The sequence below is a fragment of the Pimephales promelas genome, chromosome 2 (assembly GCF_988280905.1).
Source record: "Pimephales promelas chromosome 2, fPimPro1.hap1.1, whole genome shotgun sequence".
NCBI lineage: Eukaryota > Metazoa > Chordata > Actinopteri > Cypriniformes > Leuciscidae > Pimephales > Pimephales promelas.
Genome location: NC_142770.1, coordinates 8,412,235 through 8,428,143, shown reverse-complemented (window position 1 = coordinate 8,428,143; position 15,909 = coordinate 8,412,235). Strand labels below are relative to the sequence as shown.

The following is a 15,909-nucleotide window of genomic DNA, read 5'->3' as shown; positions in this document are numbered from 1 at the left end:
GTCTCTGTCCTTCTCCTTTTTTTCTCTTTTCCGTTGTTTTGTTTTGTTTTTTTTACATTCGTTTGCAATTTAAACTGCCAGACCGATCAGCAGTCCATGTTTAAAGTGGTTTGAGTTCGCCTCGGCTTTACTCCTCGCCAAATAATCTCTCAACATCTGTGTCCTGTGGGGAGATATTTTTGGTGCTTAGCAGAAGAACGCCGTTTTTTCCCCTCCTCCACTTTTTCTTGTTCGCCCCCGACCCCCCCCCCCCCCCCCACCCAATCCCTTCTTTTTTTTTTCCTCCAAGAGTTACGATAGAGCGCTTTTGATAAGGTCTAGAAATAGCAAGACATCTGCGCCGGTCAGGGAGGAAATGGCTTAGCCAGCCGCACCCACTGGCTTATGTTAGCTCAGCGTTAGCCTAGCTCTAGACATTTCCACACACACACAAAAAAACCCTCCCAACTGAAGTCGTACTTGACAATAAATATTAGAGATGAGATATATCAGGTAGTTTAGCATTCATTTAGCGATGTGAATTTAAAATGAATCAATACTGAAAATGAATGTTTGGAAAATATGGCGAACCCACAAATATTTGACATTAACTTAACATTTTAATGTTTGCGAAATTGTCAGTTGAGGTTTTTTGTACACTTCCTCGCACATAAAATTGCAGTGTGTGTAGTGAGAGCGTAGGTGTGTGTGTCTGTTCAGACGTCCTGTGTGCTGTGAACGTGTTGAAATCTCTCTCTCTCTCTCTCTGAGAGCAGGAATAAAAAAAAGACCGTCGCACGTTCAGTGTGGTCATTGCTGAGCTTCAAGAAGTGAACTCAGATTTTACATCAGAACCACAAAGTTTACCTCATATTTTACATCAAAGGTAGTGGGTTACCAATGAGTTTACATCAGAGTTACCTTATATTTTATTTTCATTTACATTAGAGTTTACCTCACTTTTAACTTTACCTCACTTTTTAACTTCACCACAGATTTTTACCTCATATTTTACCTCTGTTCATCAAAGATTTGATCTCAGTTTATCTCTACTTTTTTTACTTTTTGCCTTACAGGTTTATTTTAGAGCATCAGAGTTCACCACAGATGTTAACTCATTAAAGTCTCAAACTTTAACTCAGATTTTACCTCATATTTTACCTTAGTTCACCACAGATTCTACCTCAGTTTGACTGACTTTTTTACCTCAGAGTGTGCCAGTTTGGTTTTTTTTACCTCAAACTTTAGTTTACATGATTTACCTCATATTTTACCTCAGTAAATCTCAAATTTCATCAATTTACCATACACATTTTAACTTGGATGTTTGCATTAGCGCTTACTTCACATTTTACCTCAGTTGACTTAAAATGTTACCTCAGATTTCAGTTTACATCAGATTTTACCACAGGCTTTGCCTCACAGTTTAGTAACATGTTAGTACAAATTTAGTTGTTGATGTTGTAGCTTGTGTAACCAAAATGGGAAAGACTCAAATGTTCAGCTTTAGCTAATAAACAATTTGTTTAATTGACTAGCACCTTGTAAATTTGACTATAATGGCCTTTGTTGTCAAACACATTTTTGCTTGGTACATGTAGAGAGTGAGAAGGCAAGTAATACAAAACAACAACATTATTCAGAGTTCAAGACATCTGTAGAGGAAACTGTTGATGACGTTGATTGATCATGTTAGTCCTAGTTACTTCCTGAGTTCACAGTGGAAGGGTAGTGACATTCTGCTTGGTCATGTGATGTTTTTATAGATTTTTCAGCAAAATGTGTGGTTGAAGTAATGGATTATTTCATATTATTTGTCTGAAAGAATGGTTTAAACCTTACAGAAACAAACCAGCACAGAATGACATTCATGGTGGTAACTTTTTAGTAACCACACTATTTCTCTCTCTCTCTCTCTTTGCTTTAGCCACAGGCAAAAAGACGGGAGGAAATGGATGGCCGAGTGACCGGATAGGGACATGTGGAGGAAATGGACAGACAGCCACCAGTCTGGATGGAGTCAGTTTCTCAGAGGGGGACCTGTTGTTGCAGGTAAAATACATGGAAATGCATCAATTTTCTTGAGAATTACCAGGATTCTTCATAACGACCTCCCACTTGTTTACTTGCGCTCACACTTAACATTAACACATTTTATAAACACCCTGCACCTATTTTCTCACCTAAAATGGCCCGGATCTTTTGTGTATTCTCATTTGCTCCCTCGTTATTTATTCATGCCGCGCAAAGAAGTCAGTACTTTCCCATTATAATTGTGTGTGCATAGCAGGTAAAAGTGTGAAGGTTTCTTCTTGATTCCATGGAAGGATATCAAAATAAACAATACCCACTCAAATAAAACACTTAAGCTTCCATGTCATAAACTCCTGAAGGAAAGTTGGGTTGACATTTTGTTTATTGTAGCTGTTGTTTTCACGCTTGGTAAAAGGGAATGAAGTCTGACCAATTGAGATTCTCCACTGTTGAGCAATGTTATCTTTTCTTCGTAAACTATATCACATGTTGCTTTCCATGTACAAATATTGTGAGTTTCTTTTTCAGCCACATTTCTGTCTCTCTCTCTCTGTCTCTCTCTCTCACACTCTCTCTCCATTGTTTGAGGGCTGTTGTTTCCTGTGCGTGACTAGCGGCGATATTCACCCCCTTGTCTGTTGTCATGTTCAACACCTTAACAAAAGCCTGGATAATTACATGGGATGTTTACTTTAGAGAAAAAAAAGATGTAAAAGAAGAAAAATGGCCCCATTACCCCCACCCATCTACAGTCTTACACTCACTCACAATCCCTGTTTCACATTATGCCTGCTACAGACTGTACGATTCACACTGTACGACATGAATCTAATAAATTTGGGTACGAAATGTATAGACTATTCGATGATGACACCTATTGAATCGTAGGCTACGATGCAAGTTTAGACGTCAGTATATAAAACGTAATCAGCATGCGCGAGTGGTAAACGAATAGAGCAAGATGAATTTCATTCCGGCTATTGTGTTTTTAATGTCCGCTGAAAAAAAGAGAATATAGACGTGGTCATGACTAGGGAAAAGAGGCCAACTTGTTTGTAAGTTTTAGCGCCATGTCATGTTGATCAATACGTGATTTCATGTTGCATTTTTTATTGTCTACTCCGTAAATGTAGGTCGTAGCAACAAACACACCGTGAGATGATCATGCTAAATTTCTGTTACAGTCAGAAAATCATCGATGGCTATCTTTGGTTGCAAGACTGACATACGCCGTCTTTGAACCTCTCACTGTATGATGTAGCCACGACTGGCACAGAAATCGCCACGATTGGTCATCTTTTGTCTGGGACTGCCCAAAATCGCACAATGTGTACCGGAAATAACCCAAGCCAAAACTAACCTTTCTGTTTTTGTTTATGAAATATTTCATGCCATACATCTTACGACTTTTGACATGTTTTAACACATATTTGTCTAATTTTGTTTTCAGGCCCTCAACGGCTTTGTTCTGGTTGTCACCGCGGAAGGTTACGTGTTTTACGCATCACAGACTATACAGGACTACCTGGGCTTCCATCAGGTGAGTTTGCTTTATGCCTGGTTCAGATTACACGATTTTAGCCCGATTTTGACACGATCCATTTGACGTAGGGTATCGTGGGGATTCGTAAACGACAACGGGCGTCGGGACGCAAGATTCGATCGTATCATCTCGTATAGTGTGGCGACAACCTACGTCGCGTCTGCGACGCTTCATGACATCACGCCAAAAAGACTAGCATGTTTAATTTTTTTTAACGGTCGTCCACGACGGTTCTGTCACATGTATGAGGTTGACCACTAGGAGCACAGAAGCGTTTCCGTACACAACTTTCAAAAATAGCGAAACGAAAGAGAGATGATGGTGCTAACCTTAAAACTAAAAGTAAAAATAAATAAGAAAACAATATTTTACCTCAAGTTCTCTTTGGAGGATTGACAGCCCATGCTGTCCTTTTCGAGCAACCCAGGAACGAGTCCATTGTCGGGTTTTTCTGAACACAGGACAGCCAATACAACACTCACCGCTTCATCCATTGTTTGTTTACGTTCGTTTCCGGAAGTCACTCGCTACTAGTTTCGCCTTCTTGATGACATCACACGTGCCGTTAAAGACGGTCAGGAATCAACGTGTAGTCTGACGTGTCTTGTCCACGACACAACAGGATTTTAGGAGTCAAAATCGCGTAATCTGACACAGTGACTATCGTACCGGACAAAAAAATCGTGTAATCTGAAACATTAGGAGGTACAACTTTTACTTAACATTAGTCACCTCGTCATACGCTGAAATTTTCGTAATCAACACAAATATTGCTGGTAAGTGTCTTAAACAAAAGCTAGGCCTCTTCCCACCTTTACTTGTTTTGTTTTTTTGTATTGTTCACCAAGAAAAATGATTATTAGTTTACTAGCCTCAAACAATCCTATTGCTTTTGATAAATCCAGTGTAATTGTCAAATCTGTGCTGGAGTTGGAAATATTTGAATCATTCTTCACTTGTTTGTTGAGTATTTCCACACCCTGAAGGTATCATGAATTTCTCTTATCGTCAGGATAATTCTGTAGGCCCGAATGTCGGTCACGGGTGTTTACTGCTCCGTAACTGAAGCGTGAAAGTAGGTTGTGAAAAATTGCTGTGGTGTCTCTGGGTTCGATTTCTTAATCGGAATGGTTCGTTTACTGTTAAACATCTGTGGCGACAACGAGGGTTTTTTTTTTTTAAACAGTGAACAACCTAGTCAATGTTGTTCAGATGTTGTTCAGGTTTCCTTCCTTGGAAGACTTATTCAAAATGATGTAAGCTAATATTTGCAGATGCTTAGCGATTAAGTGTTTTTTCTTTCCCCCTGTGATGTGCATATCGGACATAGTTTGGTTTTGTTTATAAAAGAGGAGAAGCTCGGAAAAAAGAACATCAAAGAGAGTCAAATTGAATGTTTGGATACTTCATTAAAGAACTTGCGAAACCTGTTTGTCTGTCTCTGTGAACCACAGCCAGTTTTGTGAAAGATCTTATGTATGTGTTCCTGTGATGTATTGGTCGTATAGTTTGCATGTATGGATCATATGAACAATAGCGTTTTCATTACTATATCCAACAATTGATAGCAAGTTGGCTATACGTTACACAATGCCTACTTAAATACACATTCTCGCTCTAGGCACACACAAATAATACAATACGGACAGTATGTGCATACCAAAAGAATGTATATATAACATACCTGTATGATATGTGAATAAGTGTTTGTTGATGTGCATTCTGTACATGTAGTGTGTGCTTGTGATTGCGTACCTGTTTTTCCCTCAGTAAATCAATTTCCCTAGAGTTTGACGTTCCCTCTCTAGCATGTAAGGCAAGCCCAGGTCGCTACGGTTACGCAGTCAGCACCACCTGCACACATATACGCATAAATGCATTACATACCCACTGCTAACACCTGTTGTGACTTAGGTCGCTTATAACTATTCACTTACTTTTAATTACATTATTCTATTAAGTAAGGTGCCATTTTTATAGTGTTAAGTGTTCTGTGCTTTTGCTCCTCAAAAATCAATTCTAAACAGGGCTGGACAACTTTTTTTATATTTATGAATGATATAGGCTACTATCCTTTTGTTGATTGCATAAAATTAAGAAATGCGTTAACTGTAGAAGTGAATATTGTTGCAATAATTTGTTTTTTAGATGGGAGGTTTGATTCGATTATTCAAATAAATTTAGGATATTCATTAAAAGGCTGAACAATATGATTTTATAAATAATATTAGTATTTAATTTTATTAGAATTAGCTCAACATCATTATTCTACATGCCCTGTTTAAAAACATCTGTGTATACTCTATATATGTTTAAATATCAGTGACATGTATACATATATTTGAGCAATTAACACATATCTCTTCTTTCTACTCCCTACCGTGTGTCCTCATTAACCTCTAAATGTGTGTTTGTTGGTACTAGTTGTCATGAATGGTTTCTGGACCTTGTCTGGTTTCCATCCCCACTGTCCAGAAAATATCTTTTTTCATATGTCTTCTGAGGAAAGAGAGAGATAGAGAGAAAAAACAAGGAGGAAAATACATAGGCCAAAAAAACAAAAAAAACAAAAACAATGCACGACAAGCTGCAGTTACTATGCCAAGCCTCTAGAGGGAAGCGTCTACTTTTTGATATACATTAAATTCAGTCCTAAAATGGAATGCTTTTTCATTAAATATGAGCCACCCCAATAGGCTACACTTTGCATTTGATTGGCATTAACACTGGAATTAAATAATGGAAAGGAAATAACCACATGGGAACTTGTTTGTGACCGTGGAAATACCATATTGAATAATGGAATGAATTAGGATTATTCAGAGTTTGCACCCAGCCCTGTGATAACATGCCATACGTTTCATGTACGTTTTTATTAATGTACTCTTTCACTGTCTTCACAGTCGGATGTGGTCCACCAGAGTGTATTTGAGCTCATCCATACAGACGATCGGGCAATGTTCCGCAGACAACTGCACTTCGCTCTCAATCCCACCTCGTGCGATGGTAGCGAAGGATCCGATGGTTAGTAGCAACTCGCCCTAACGTTGGTGATCAAATAGGGTCAGTGAGTTCCTGCTAAGATGTCGTCAGCATTTACTGTGGTGCCCAGCCCTGAATGTTTTGTCAATGAGCTGATTGCTGCTGTCATCATTACTAAGTCAAGGGAGTATGTTTGTGGAGAACAAGCTGTCGGAGGATCAGTTCAGATTTATAAAATGGAGCCTTGTATAAACCCAGGTAGTGATTCACAGCCGATTACATCACTGTTTTCCTCTTTTGTTTGGCAAAACCAATTGGTCTACAGCAATGCAGAGCAGCAGTGACATCACCAGAGACATGGTAAACTACAACCCTCAACAGATCCCTCCAGAAAACTCATCTTTCCTGGAACGAAGCTTCTGCTGCCGATTCCGGTGCCTCCTTGACAACTCGTCAGGCTTCTTGGTAAACTTCCTAGATGTCTATTAGACCTTTATGCCAGTCCAAACCAAAATGTATATATTTTTAGATGAACACTTTGTTCTATATTCAACCATGTATGATTTTCTGTGTACACAATGATGCAGTAACAGCAACAGCTGTGTACATAAATCTGCTGTGGATTGTTTACTCAGTGTCAGACCCTCATGGGGCTAAAATGACTTGCATGTCCTTCCCTTTGCCTCTAAGGCCCTGAACTTCCAGGGGAGGCTGAAATATCTCTATGGGCAAAACAAATTGGTGGAAGATGGGACCTTGTCCCACCCTCAACTGGCCCTTTTTGCCATAGCCACACCCCTCCAGCCACCCTCAATCTTGGAAATCAGAAGCAAGACTCTTCTTTTCCAAACCAAACACAAGCTGGACTTCACCCCCATTGGTATCGACACAAGGTATTTTTGAGCTTGAAGTAAAAGACATTGTCAGATTGGGCCAATACATTTTTTGGAAGGGGTATAAACAGTGTTAACATTTTTTTCCTATCTACTGTATTTCTCATTTTGCAGAGGGAAGGTGGTTCTTGGCTACACTGAGATTGAGCTGTGTATGAGAGGCTCCGGTTATCAGTTCATTCACGCTGCTGACATGATGTACTGTGCTGACAACCATGTCAGAAGTGAGTTATATCAGACCTTGACCAAGTATTTACTATTAAATCAAAGCCAAGTCCATTCTTAGATGTAGATTTTGAACTCTATAAGACTATCAGTTTGATTTCTATAGAAGAGACATTTTAAAATATATGTTTTCTCTTACTTTATCTCATAGTGATAAAGACAGGAGAAAGTGGTTTAACCGCCTTCAGACTTCTCTCAAAATGGGGTACATGGATCTGGGTGCAGTCCAATGCTAGGCTTATTTATAAAGGAGGAAGGCCAGACTTTATAATTGTTCGACAGAGAGCACTAACGTAAGTAAAACCTGCTTTTTAGTAATGTCGTTGCTGAGCTAATCTCCTTGTTTGTTTGTTTGTTTTTCTAATGAATATAATGTCTGTATTTTGTAGTAATGAGGAGGGTGAGGAACACCTCAGTCAAAGGAAGTTGCAGCTACCCTTTAACTGCACCACTGGTGAGGGTGTCTTGTATGAGACTGGCCCCACACTGGACATCATCAATGGGATTCAAAATAAGAGCCCACCCCAGAAGATAAACAAACCTCCGTCTCTGGACCCCGATTCTATTCTTGGCTCCATGCTGAACCAGGATCTTTCTGTCTACAACCAGAACAATGATCCCAATTCACAGTTTATGCTTGACAAGGCTTTCAGGGATAGCCACGCCCTGCTCAATGTCCCTGGGAACACCTGGCAGCCGTCAGCCACAAACACTGTAGCTGACATAAAGGAGGAAGGTGTGGTAAAGGACATGATGGAAACCTTGCAACATATTATCGGGGACACCACTTTTTGCGACAACCTTCAGGATTTTGATGTGGACAAATTGGAGCTGAAGGAGTGGGAGAACACTCTTCTCAGAATGAACTACAACAATGATATGGATCTTAACAAATTCCTCACCAACGACATCCTCTCCTATGTCGAGGATGCACTTTTCAAGGAAAGTGGTGTTCAATTGCCTGGACAGCAGGACCAGGGGCTATTTGTTGAGGTGCCGGAATTACAGAATAACGCAGCTGCTAACCAGGCATTCAACTGCCAGGCAGGGATGCTTGGTGGATCCCAAGGTCCGGATGGGTTCATCGGAATGAACATCCAGGATGGAGTGGATGCCAGTAGCCCTGGAAGAGGGATGGCCAAGCTCACCCATATGGGACCACAGATTCTACCTGGTGACACTTTCGTCCAATCATTTGGACTAGACCAGGCAACCCAAAATATGCCCAGCAATAATAGCATCATGTTTAATCCTTCTCTTGCCATGCAGCGTAGTCAGCAGTCGAGCCAAGTCAGGCTTGGTCTGCAAGGTGCTGTGCAAGAGAATGGAATGGTGCCATGTGGCGAGAGAAACCTACAGACTGGAAACCCGCCCCATCCCAACGCAATGACTCTCCCTCTTCAAAGCCCACTATTGCAGGGCACTTCCACCCTGCCGATAGGCTTCCAGAATTCACTTCCCCAACAACCGTCAATCAGTCAGAACCCTCAGTGGGTGTCCGACAGCAACAATATGGTGGATAACCTGCTGAACTCTTGCGGCCGTAACGTGTCAGGTTCACAAGATGCAGGGCTGCACTCTGGCCCAACTACCCACTTACAAGGACAGTTTTCTCTTCACACTCAAAATCCTGCCAATCCGGGACTGCCTGCCTGGCAGAAATCCCAGCCTACCCCTCCGCAGGTCCATAAATCGTTTTCCAGCGAGCATCAGAATATAATGGGCTTCATCGGCCAAGTGAAAGATGTCCAAAAAGACATGCTTGGACAACTGTTGTCGCACACAAACCCACAAGGATTTGGGTCTGGCCTCCTGCCCCAGACAACTGCAAATGGCATCTATCCTCAGCAGACCTCCAACAGCTGCATGTTCACAAGCACGCCTCAACCCTCTGTGAATGGGATGCAGTATGGTTCTGCCGATCCAGTATCTTCAATGTCATCCTGCCAGAGGGCTAAAAGTTTGATAAACCAGAGTCCAACACAAGCATCCTGTTATTACCAGAGAGGTCCTAGCGAGGACACACCGGTCATCCCACAGGAGGACACCAACATCAGCCCCATGGCCTGTCAAGTCCAACCTGGATTAATTCCAGATAACATACTTGCTCAGCAGTATCTCTCCTGCAATGGCCAGACACAGGTAAACTGTACTAATTTAATCCATTGTGTAATTACAACTTTAAAGTAGCGTGCTCTCTAGATCACAGATCAAAGCAAAAACGTGTGAGTCTTTGAGTTTGTTGAGAATGGCGGAACTGCCCTGTTTTTACCCCAGGTTTAATGTGTTATCGCACATCCAGGGCTTTTTTAACAGATTGGGGGTTATCTCAGCTCTACCACCACTCACAAGTCATTGTAGGAAAGAACTGTTTTGGGATTTTACTTTTGTCACCATGTGTACATGGGTATTTTTAAGGTGGGCTGATTCTCTAGATGAATCTTTTCACAATGTGCTCAAGTAATTTTGTAAAGTGGGCAATACAGAGTAGTTCTGGGTGACTAAACTGATTTCTTGATGTAATTCATTTCTAATATACAAGCTATCCATTTTCATTAAATTCAGTATATGTCAGTTATATTATCCATTTTTCTTAGATATGAAGAAAAGAAAAAATATGCCGTTAAGATTTTGTCCTGGATAAGACAAAACCATTCAAGTTCTTTTGAATATGAATTATGCTTTCATAAAAAGTACAAAACCATCTATAGTAAAGGAAGCCATCAAAACAATGTGTCCGTAACCTCTGGCTGGGTGCAAAAGTTCAAAATGGAGAGAGTTCTGCTTTAAATTCCTTTCCATGCACAACTTAATGAATATCATGACATGATTACCTCGGAATGAACAAAACATTCCTTTAATGGTTTCATCTTTGTCCCTTCACAGATTCCAAACCGTCCACTTGACGAGAAAGGATCATACCTCTTTCTCTCAATGGCCAACGGAACCAACTACTTTTCCGAGAACAACCAAAGCAATTGCTGTGACTATTAGTGGTAGATCCCACCCAATGCAGTGACTGACACATCAACAGTGCAGCGCCTGTTTCTAGGGGAAAAAATGCACACATAAATACAGCGACTTGTTTGTCCCTTCGAGAGAGATGCATCCGCTTCTGATGACACTCTGGGCTTAAAACCTAAGAGACGTTACAGAACTTTAAAAGCAATCTTCACCACACATTTTTTCTCACTTATCTACTTATTCACTTATTCACACCCTCTCTGATTAGAAATAAGGAGTAAAAGAAAGTTCATATTTATTTTTTTAAAGCATGTCCTTTCATCCCTGATTGGATTTTTTTTTTTTTACGCCATTCTGGAGTAATGGCAAGGAGAGGTGTGTGAGCAAGTGTGTGTTTGTGTATATGTGTGTGCGCGAGGAAGCCTAGAGTTCATTTGTGAAGTATGCAGAAGGAATGGAGCACCGTTTTAATTACGGGGACAAGATTCTGAGGTAAAGAAAAAACACCACCGAAATCAATAGTCCCGGAAAATATGTCCCCATTTCTGCTACACAACACTTTTTCCATTCAAGGAGTGAAATTGAAACAGTACAAGATACCCTCTTTAATACCGTCTGCTCTTGCCACCCTTTTATGCTTGCCTTAACCATATGTTTCATGTGTATTACAACAATATCTGAATGTTATTGCTTATCATTTATGTGTTGTTTTTTTGTTTAATAGTCGTCTTTTGTACTTTTGTATGCATATAATCGAAATTATGGAAATACCATTGAGCCATTTTTCCCGCTTTTTTTTTGCAGTAATTTTGTAATTTGCTGATTACACTCTTGCTTACTATTCACTTATATAGAAGAATAATAGTAATTCTTCAATCATGTTGCGTGCCATGAATCACAGCAGCCAGCGTATCCTGCCTCCAGATGAAAGGTAAAATATATAGTGTGAGAAAAAGAGAGTTTTGAGATAACGTCACAATCTAGTCATCAAGAAGGATCCCAAACATAGTCGGAAAAAGATTTGACTAACTTTTACGGCCACAGTGAAATTTGATTGACTCGTCTATAGTGTCGTTCTTTAGTCATCTGTAGTGTCGTTCTTGGTCAATCAGGAAATGCAGCAGCAGGCAAAAAGTTTAGAACAAGCACAGTGTAGAGAATTTGTTCAAAACCCATTTCTATGAACCGCTCGTAAAACTATTCCTGCGTGAATTGTACGCATAGAATTGAATGCAATACACAACCAAAATGTGTAACTGTAATGTTTTGTGAATTAGCCCCAAAGTTTGTAGACCACTTTGAGCCCTTTTTTTGAAGAATTTAAAGCCATTTGATTCAGCATTTTGAATGTGTAAATATACCAAAACATATTTGTATGAGATATCTCGTGACTTCGAGAATTATGACTGATTGGTTTTATTGGTTTTTAAAAAAAGGGTCGCTACCTACCTTTTGAAAAGGCTTTTTACATTAATTTTCTCATAGAAACTTTTTGTCGACAGCTGTTGCTTCTGAGATTTGTTCTTTTACCCTGCAGTAAGAACAGAATATATATATATAACCACAAACTCATGCACCCGAAGCCTTTTCCTTTCATCATCTGAAATGAGAACACAGTGTGCCTTAATTTCTTTCTCCCTAAAGAATATTTCACTTATTCCCTCCTGTTTTCCCTCTCTTTGGATGAAATGATCGTGGCTTGCGGAGGAGGAAAGGAATTGAAATGGCAGCTATAATTGAATCTGAGAAGCAACGTTTTTTAACAACTGGTTGTTGTTAGCATGGACGGAATCGACTATGCTAGTTTGCTGAGTGTTGTACATAGCCTCGCAGTTTAAGAGTTACAGGACACGCATTTTGCCCGTTTGTCGTCTTAAGTGCCTTAAAACAGCTTTTGTTTTCTGAGATTAGTGACTTGGTTTCGTTTGTAGGCCTATTGAAAGCTAAAGTTGCTGGTTTTGATGAAATGTTAGGGCGTTCTGTGTTTTATTGCTAGATGTCTGATGGTTAAAGGTGGAGTAGGTAGAAATTTTCTAAAAAAAAAACGTTCACAAATTTGTTTACACTGTCTATATATACCAATGCATAATTAAAATGTAAGTACTCTCTGAAAAAAAGTATACAAATCGAGTGTCGTAGTCCTCTGAGTGCTGCAATAAACACAGCTCATTATTTCATTCTCTCCCACCCCTCCCGTCTGGGATCCTTACAAAGCCACACCCCCAAATCACATGAACACGCACTGCCGAACCGCGCTCAGCTGTAGGACGCGTTTACCAGCTCCTCGCAAACGTTCGTGCACGTGGGCTGCTCTTAAGGCCAATTTATACTTCTGCGTAGGGTGCGCGCAGTAGGTGCGGCGTACCATACGCACAGACGCATAACATACCGCGTACCCTTCGCTGTAGCCTGACGCGCACCTCCTCAAAAAATGTAACTACACGTCGCGACGACGTGAACCGCAAGATCTGGGATTGGTCGGCTTGGTAGCATTGCATTTCCTCCTACGCATTTCCGCACGTACCATCTCACGCATTTCCGCACCGTCTCCGCCGACGTCTTCTCTCGTTTCTGTCTTTGTTTTAGTAGTTTCACTAAAATTAACTGTTTTTCCACCTCAATAAGCTCCAACTCCAACTTGATCCGCTCTCTTTCAGTCGCCATTTCTTGTAGTAACCTAGCCGCGAGGAATCTAACCACAGTGGAACATTAAAACCCTCTGCCGCCAACTAGCGTTTCGGAGCAGTACTGCAGAGCAACCAAGACCTGAATGCTGAAGTATAAATGGTCACGACGGCATTGCTTACGTGTGTAGCCTACGCCGTACACTACGGCGTACCATCAACGCAGAAGTATAAATAGGCCTTTACACAGCAGTGCTGGTAGCCATGGTAGCGAGGGAGCGTGGCAGTCGCCCAGCCAATCATTTCTTTCGTCCCGGTTGGAAATAATGAGCTGTTTAATGCAGCACTGAGAGGACTACAGACACTCGATTTGTATACTTTCTTTTTCAGAGTACTTTGATTTTAACTATGTATTGGTATGCATAGAAAGTTTAAACAAATTTGGGAAAAAAAAATTTCCGAAAATTTCTACCTACCCCACATTTAAGAGTAAACCTAGTAAATCGCTAAAGGGTCGTATGATTCATGGATGATCAGTTGGCTAATTGATTCGTTTATCAGTTTGTAAAGTTGACCGATTACGCACAAATAAAAGCAATGGATTTGTTTTGCTCTGATTTTCGTTTTCATGCATTAAAATATATTTCTCGCCATGTCCTTCGACGCGATAAAGCTCCGTCCACAATGATGTATATTAAATCAGTGGTTCTCAAGTGGTTTTGGTCCAAGACAGATTTTATCCTACAAATGTCATTTCAATCAAATGTTTAATAGCTTTATAGGGCGGAGGTGCCATTTTATTCATAGCTACTGTTTAATGCATCTCAAACACTCGCAAAACATTTTTTCACACTTGTGTGAAACTGAAAACGATCTATTTTTTTGCTTTGCTTACTTAAATGCCCTTAATAGTGTTTTATAATAATGTTCATTTGATATTAAATTCAAAAGAATATCTATTCCTGCAGTTAAAAACGCATCGAGGTGTTTGGGTCATATTTTCCCAATCAAAACAGACCTGCGACTAAATTTTTGGGCTGCAACCCACCAGTTGAGAACCACTGTATTTGGGATTTGGCTTTTTAGTGATGACAGACAGATTACTTGTCATCTTTAATCCTGTCCATCTGCTTAGGAAACCACTATTAGACTATTTAGTTTATGACTTCTGTACGGTGCCTAAATATTAGTAATTTGTGACTAGACAAGGTTTAGTGGTCCAGAAAATTACCCTTTCATTTGCTGTATACCTGCAAAATGCCATTAATTGAAATAGGTTCACAGTGGGGAAAACACCAATAATCGGCCTCTGCATTGAACTCCCCCAGTGCCAAAAAAAAAAATAATAATAATAATAATCATTCATACATGTTAGGATGTCCTCCCCATTCACCACTAAACTACAAATCCTTAATACTCAACAGTTCAGATGCCCGTGTCTTGCGTAACAACATGTTTGTGAGGCCTCTCTTTAAATGCAGTATCTTTGTTTATTTGTTGTATCATTGTATGTTTGTTTCTTTGCTTGTGCATCCAGCATTGTAAATGCTTTTATGTGTAGGCTACTATACATCTTTTTTTTTTTTTTTGTACATTGTTCCGCACAACTGTAAAATCTATACGCAAATGGATGACCCACAAATAAAAGTTATACACACACTTCTATATTATATATATATATATAAAATATAGCTTTTGTTTGTTTTGTATTTGTATTATCAAATGATTAATTTTTGTGTTGTGCCTCTCATTATTGATATCTTTACAATATTAAACGGGGGTCAATGACTCTATGGCGTTAGCTGGTCATTTTATTGGACATCTGTTTAATGCACAAAAACAATGGATGGATGGATGGATGGATGGATGGATGGATGGATGGATGGATGGATGGATGGATGGATGGATGGATGGATGGATGGATGGATGGATGGATGGATGGATGGATGGATGGATGGATGGATGGATGGATGGATGGATGGATGGATGGATGGATGGATGGATGGATGGATGGATGGATGGATGGATGGATGGATGGATGGATGGATGGATAGATAGATAGATAGATAGATAGATAGATAGATAGATAGATAGATAGATAGATAGATAGATAGATCAATATCATATCTAGCTAAATACAGGTGTGAAAGGGATCTAAAAACGTTTAGAGCTTGTCCACTTTAGACCACTTCAGAGGTAGACGAAAATTAGATCGACACAGAAAAAGTTTTCACACGCAAGTTGAAAGTCTTTGGTTGTGGATAGTAAAACACTACATCTGCAACATTTATCAAGTTCACGGATAATTATACATTTGTTAAACATTATGTTCATCGAATAAAAGGGTGTCCACTCACTTTTCCTCCGCCATTCCCAACGGTCGTAGGCTACTACTGGGCTGGCCCAATATCGTTAGCCTCATAGCATTGCTATGAGGTCATTTTGTGTGTCTGTTTTGTTTTTGTTTTTTTTGTTTTTTCTTGTTTTCCAAAGACATTGAAATGTGAATTAGGCAATTATGCCTTGAGGCTAACGATATCTAACATATCTTTGGCTGTGTAGACTAGTAGCCTAGTGTATACAGAAAGGTTGGGTGTAGTTTACGTGTGTTTACCACATGGGGACGCTAATGTACATATTTTGAATGTGTGCCAGTAGGCCTAAA

At 39.9% G+C, this 15,909-nt stretch overlaps 1 protein-coding gene across 1 annotated transcript in view; it reads left to right on the top strand.

Annotated features, from left to right (window-relative positions):
• ahr2 (aryl hydrocarbon receptor 2) overlaps nucleotides 1–15,033 on the top strand; it is a 76,947-nt gene extending 61,914 nt beyond the window's left edge. The window contains exons 3-11 of the mRNA XM_039682624.2: nucleotides 1,907–2,031; nucleotides 3,464–3,553; nucleotides 6,460–6,580; nucleotides 6,864–7,003; nucleotides 7,229–7,431; nucleotides 7,546–7,655; nucleotides 7,808–7,949; nucleotides 8,046–9,798; nucleotides 10,543–15,033. Coding sequence (XP_039538558.2) covers nucleotides 1,907–2,031; nucleotides 3,464–3,553; nucleotides 6,460–6,580; nucleotides 6,864–7,003; nucleotides 7,229–7,431; nucleotides 7,546–7,655; nucleotides 7,808–7,949; nucleotides 8,046–9,798; nucleotides 10,543–10,650 — 2,792 coding nt within the window. The 3' untranslated portion in view covers nucleotides 10,651–15,033. The remainder of the gene's footprint in view (nucleotides 1–1,906; nucleotides 2,032–3,463; nucleotides 3,554–6,459; nucleotides 6,581–6,863; nucleotides 7,004–7,228; nucleotides 7,432–7,545; nucleotides 7,656–7,807; nucleotides 7,950–8,045; nucleotides 9,799–10,542) is intronic.
• The last annotated feature ends 876 nt before the right edge of the window (nucleotides 15,034–15,909 follow it).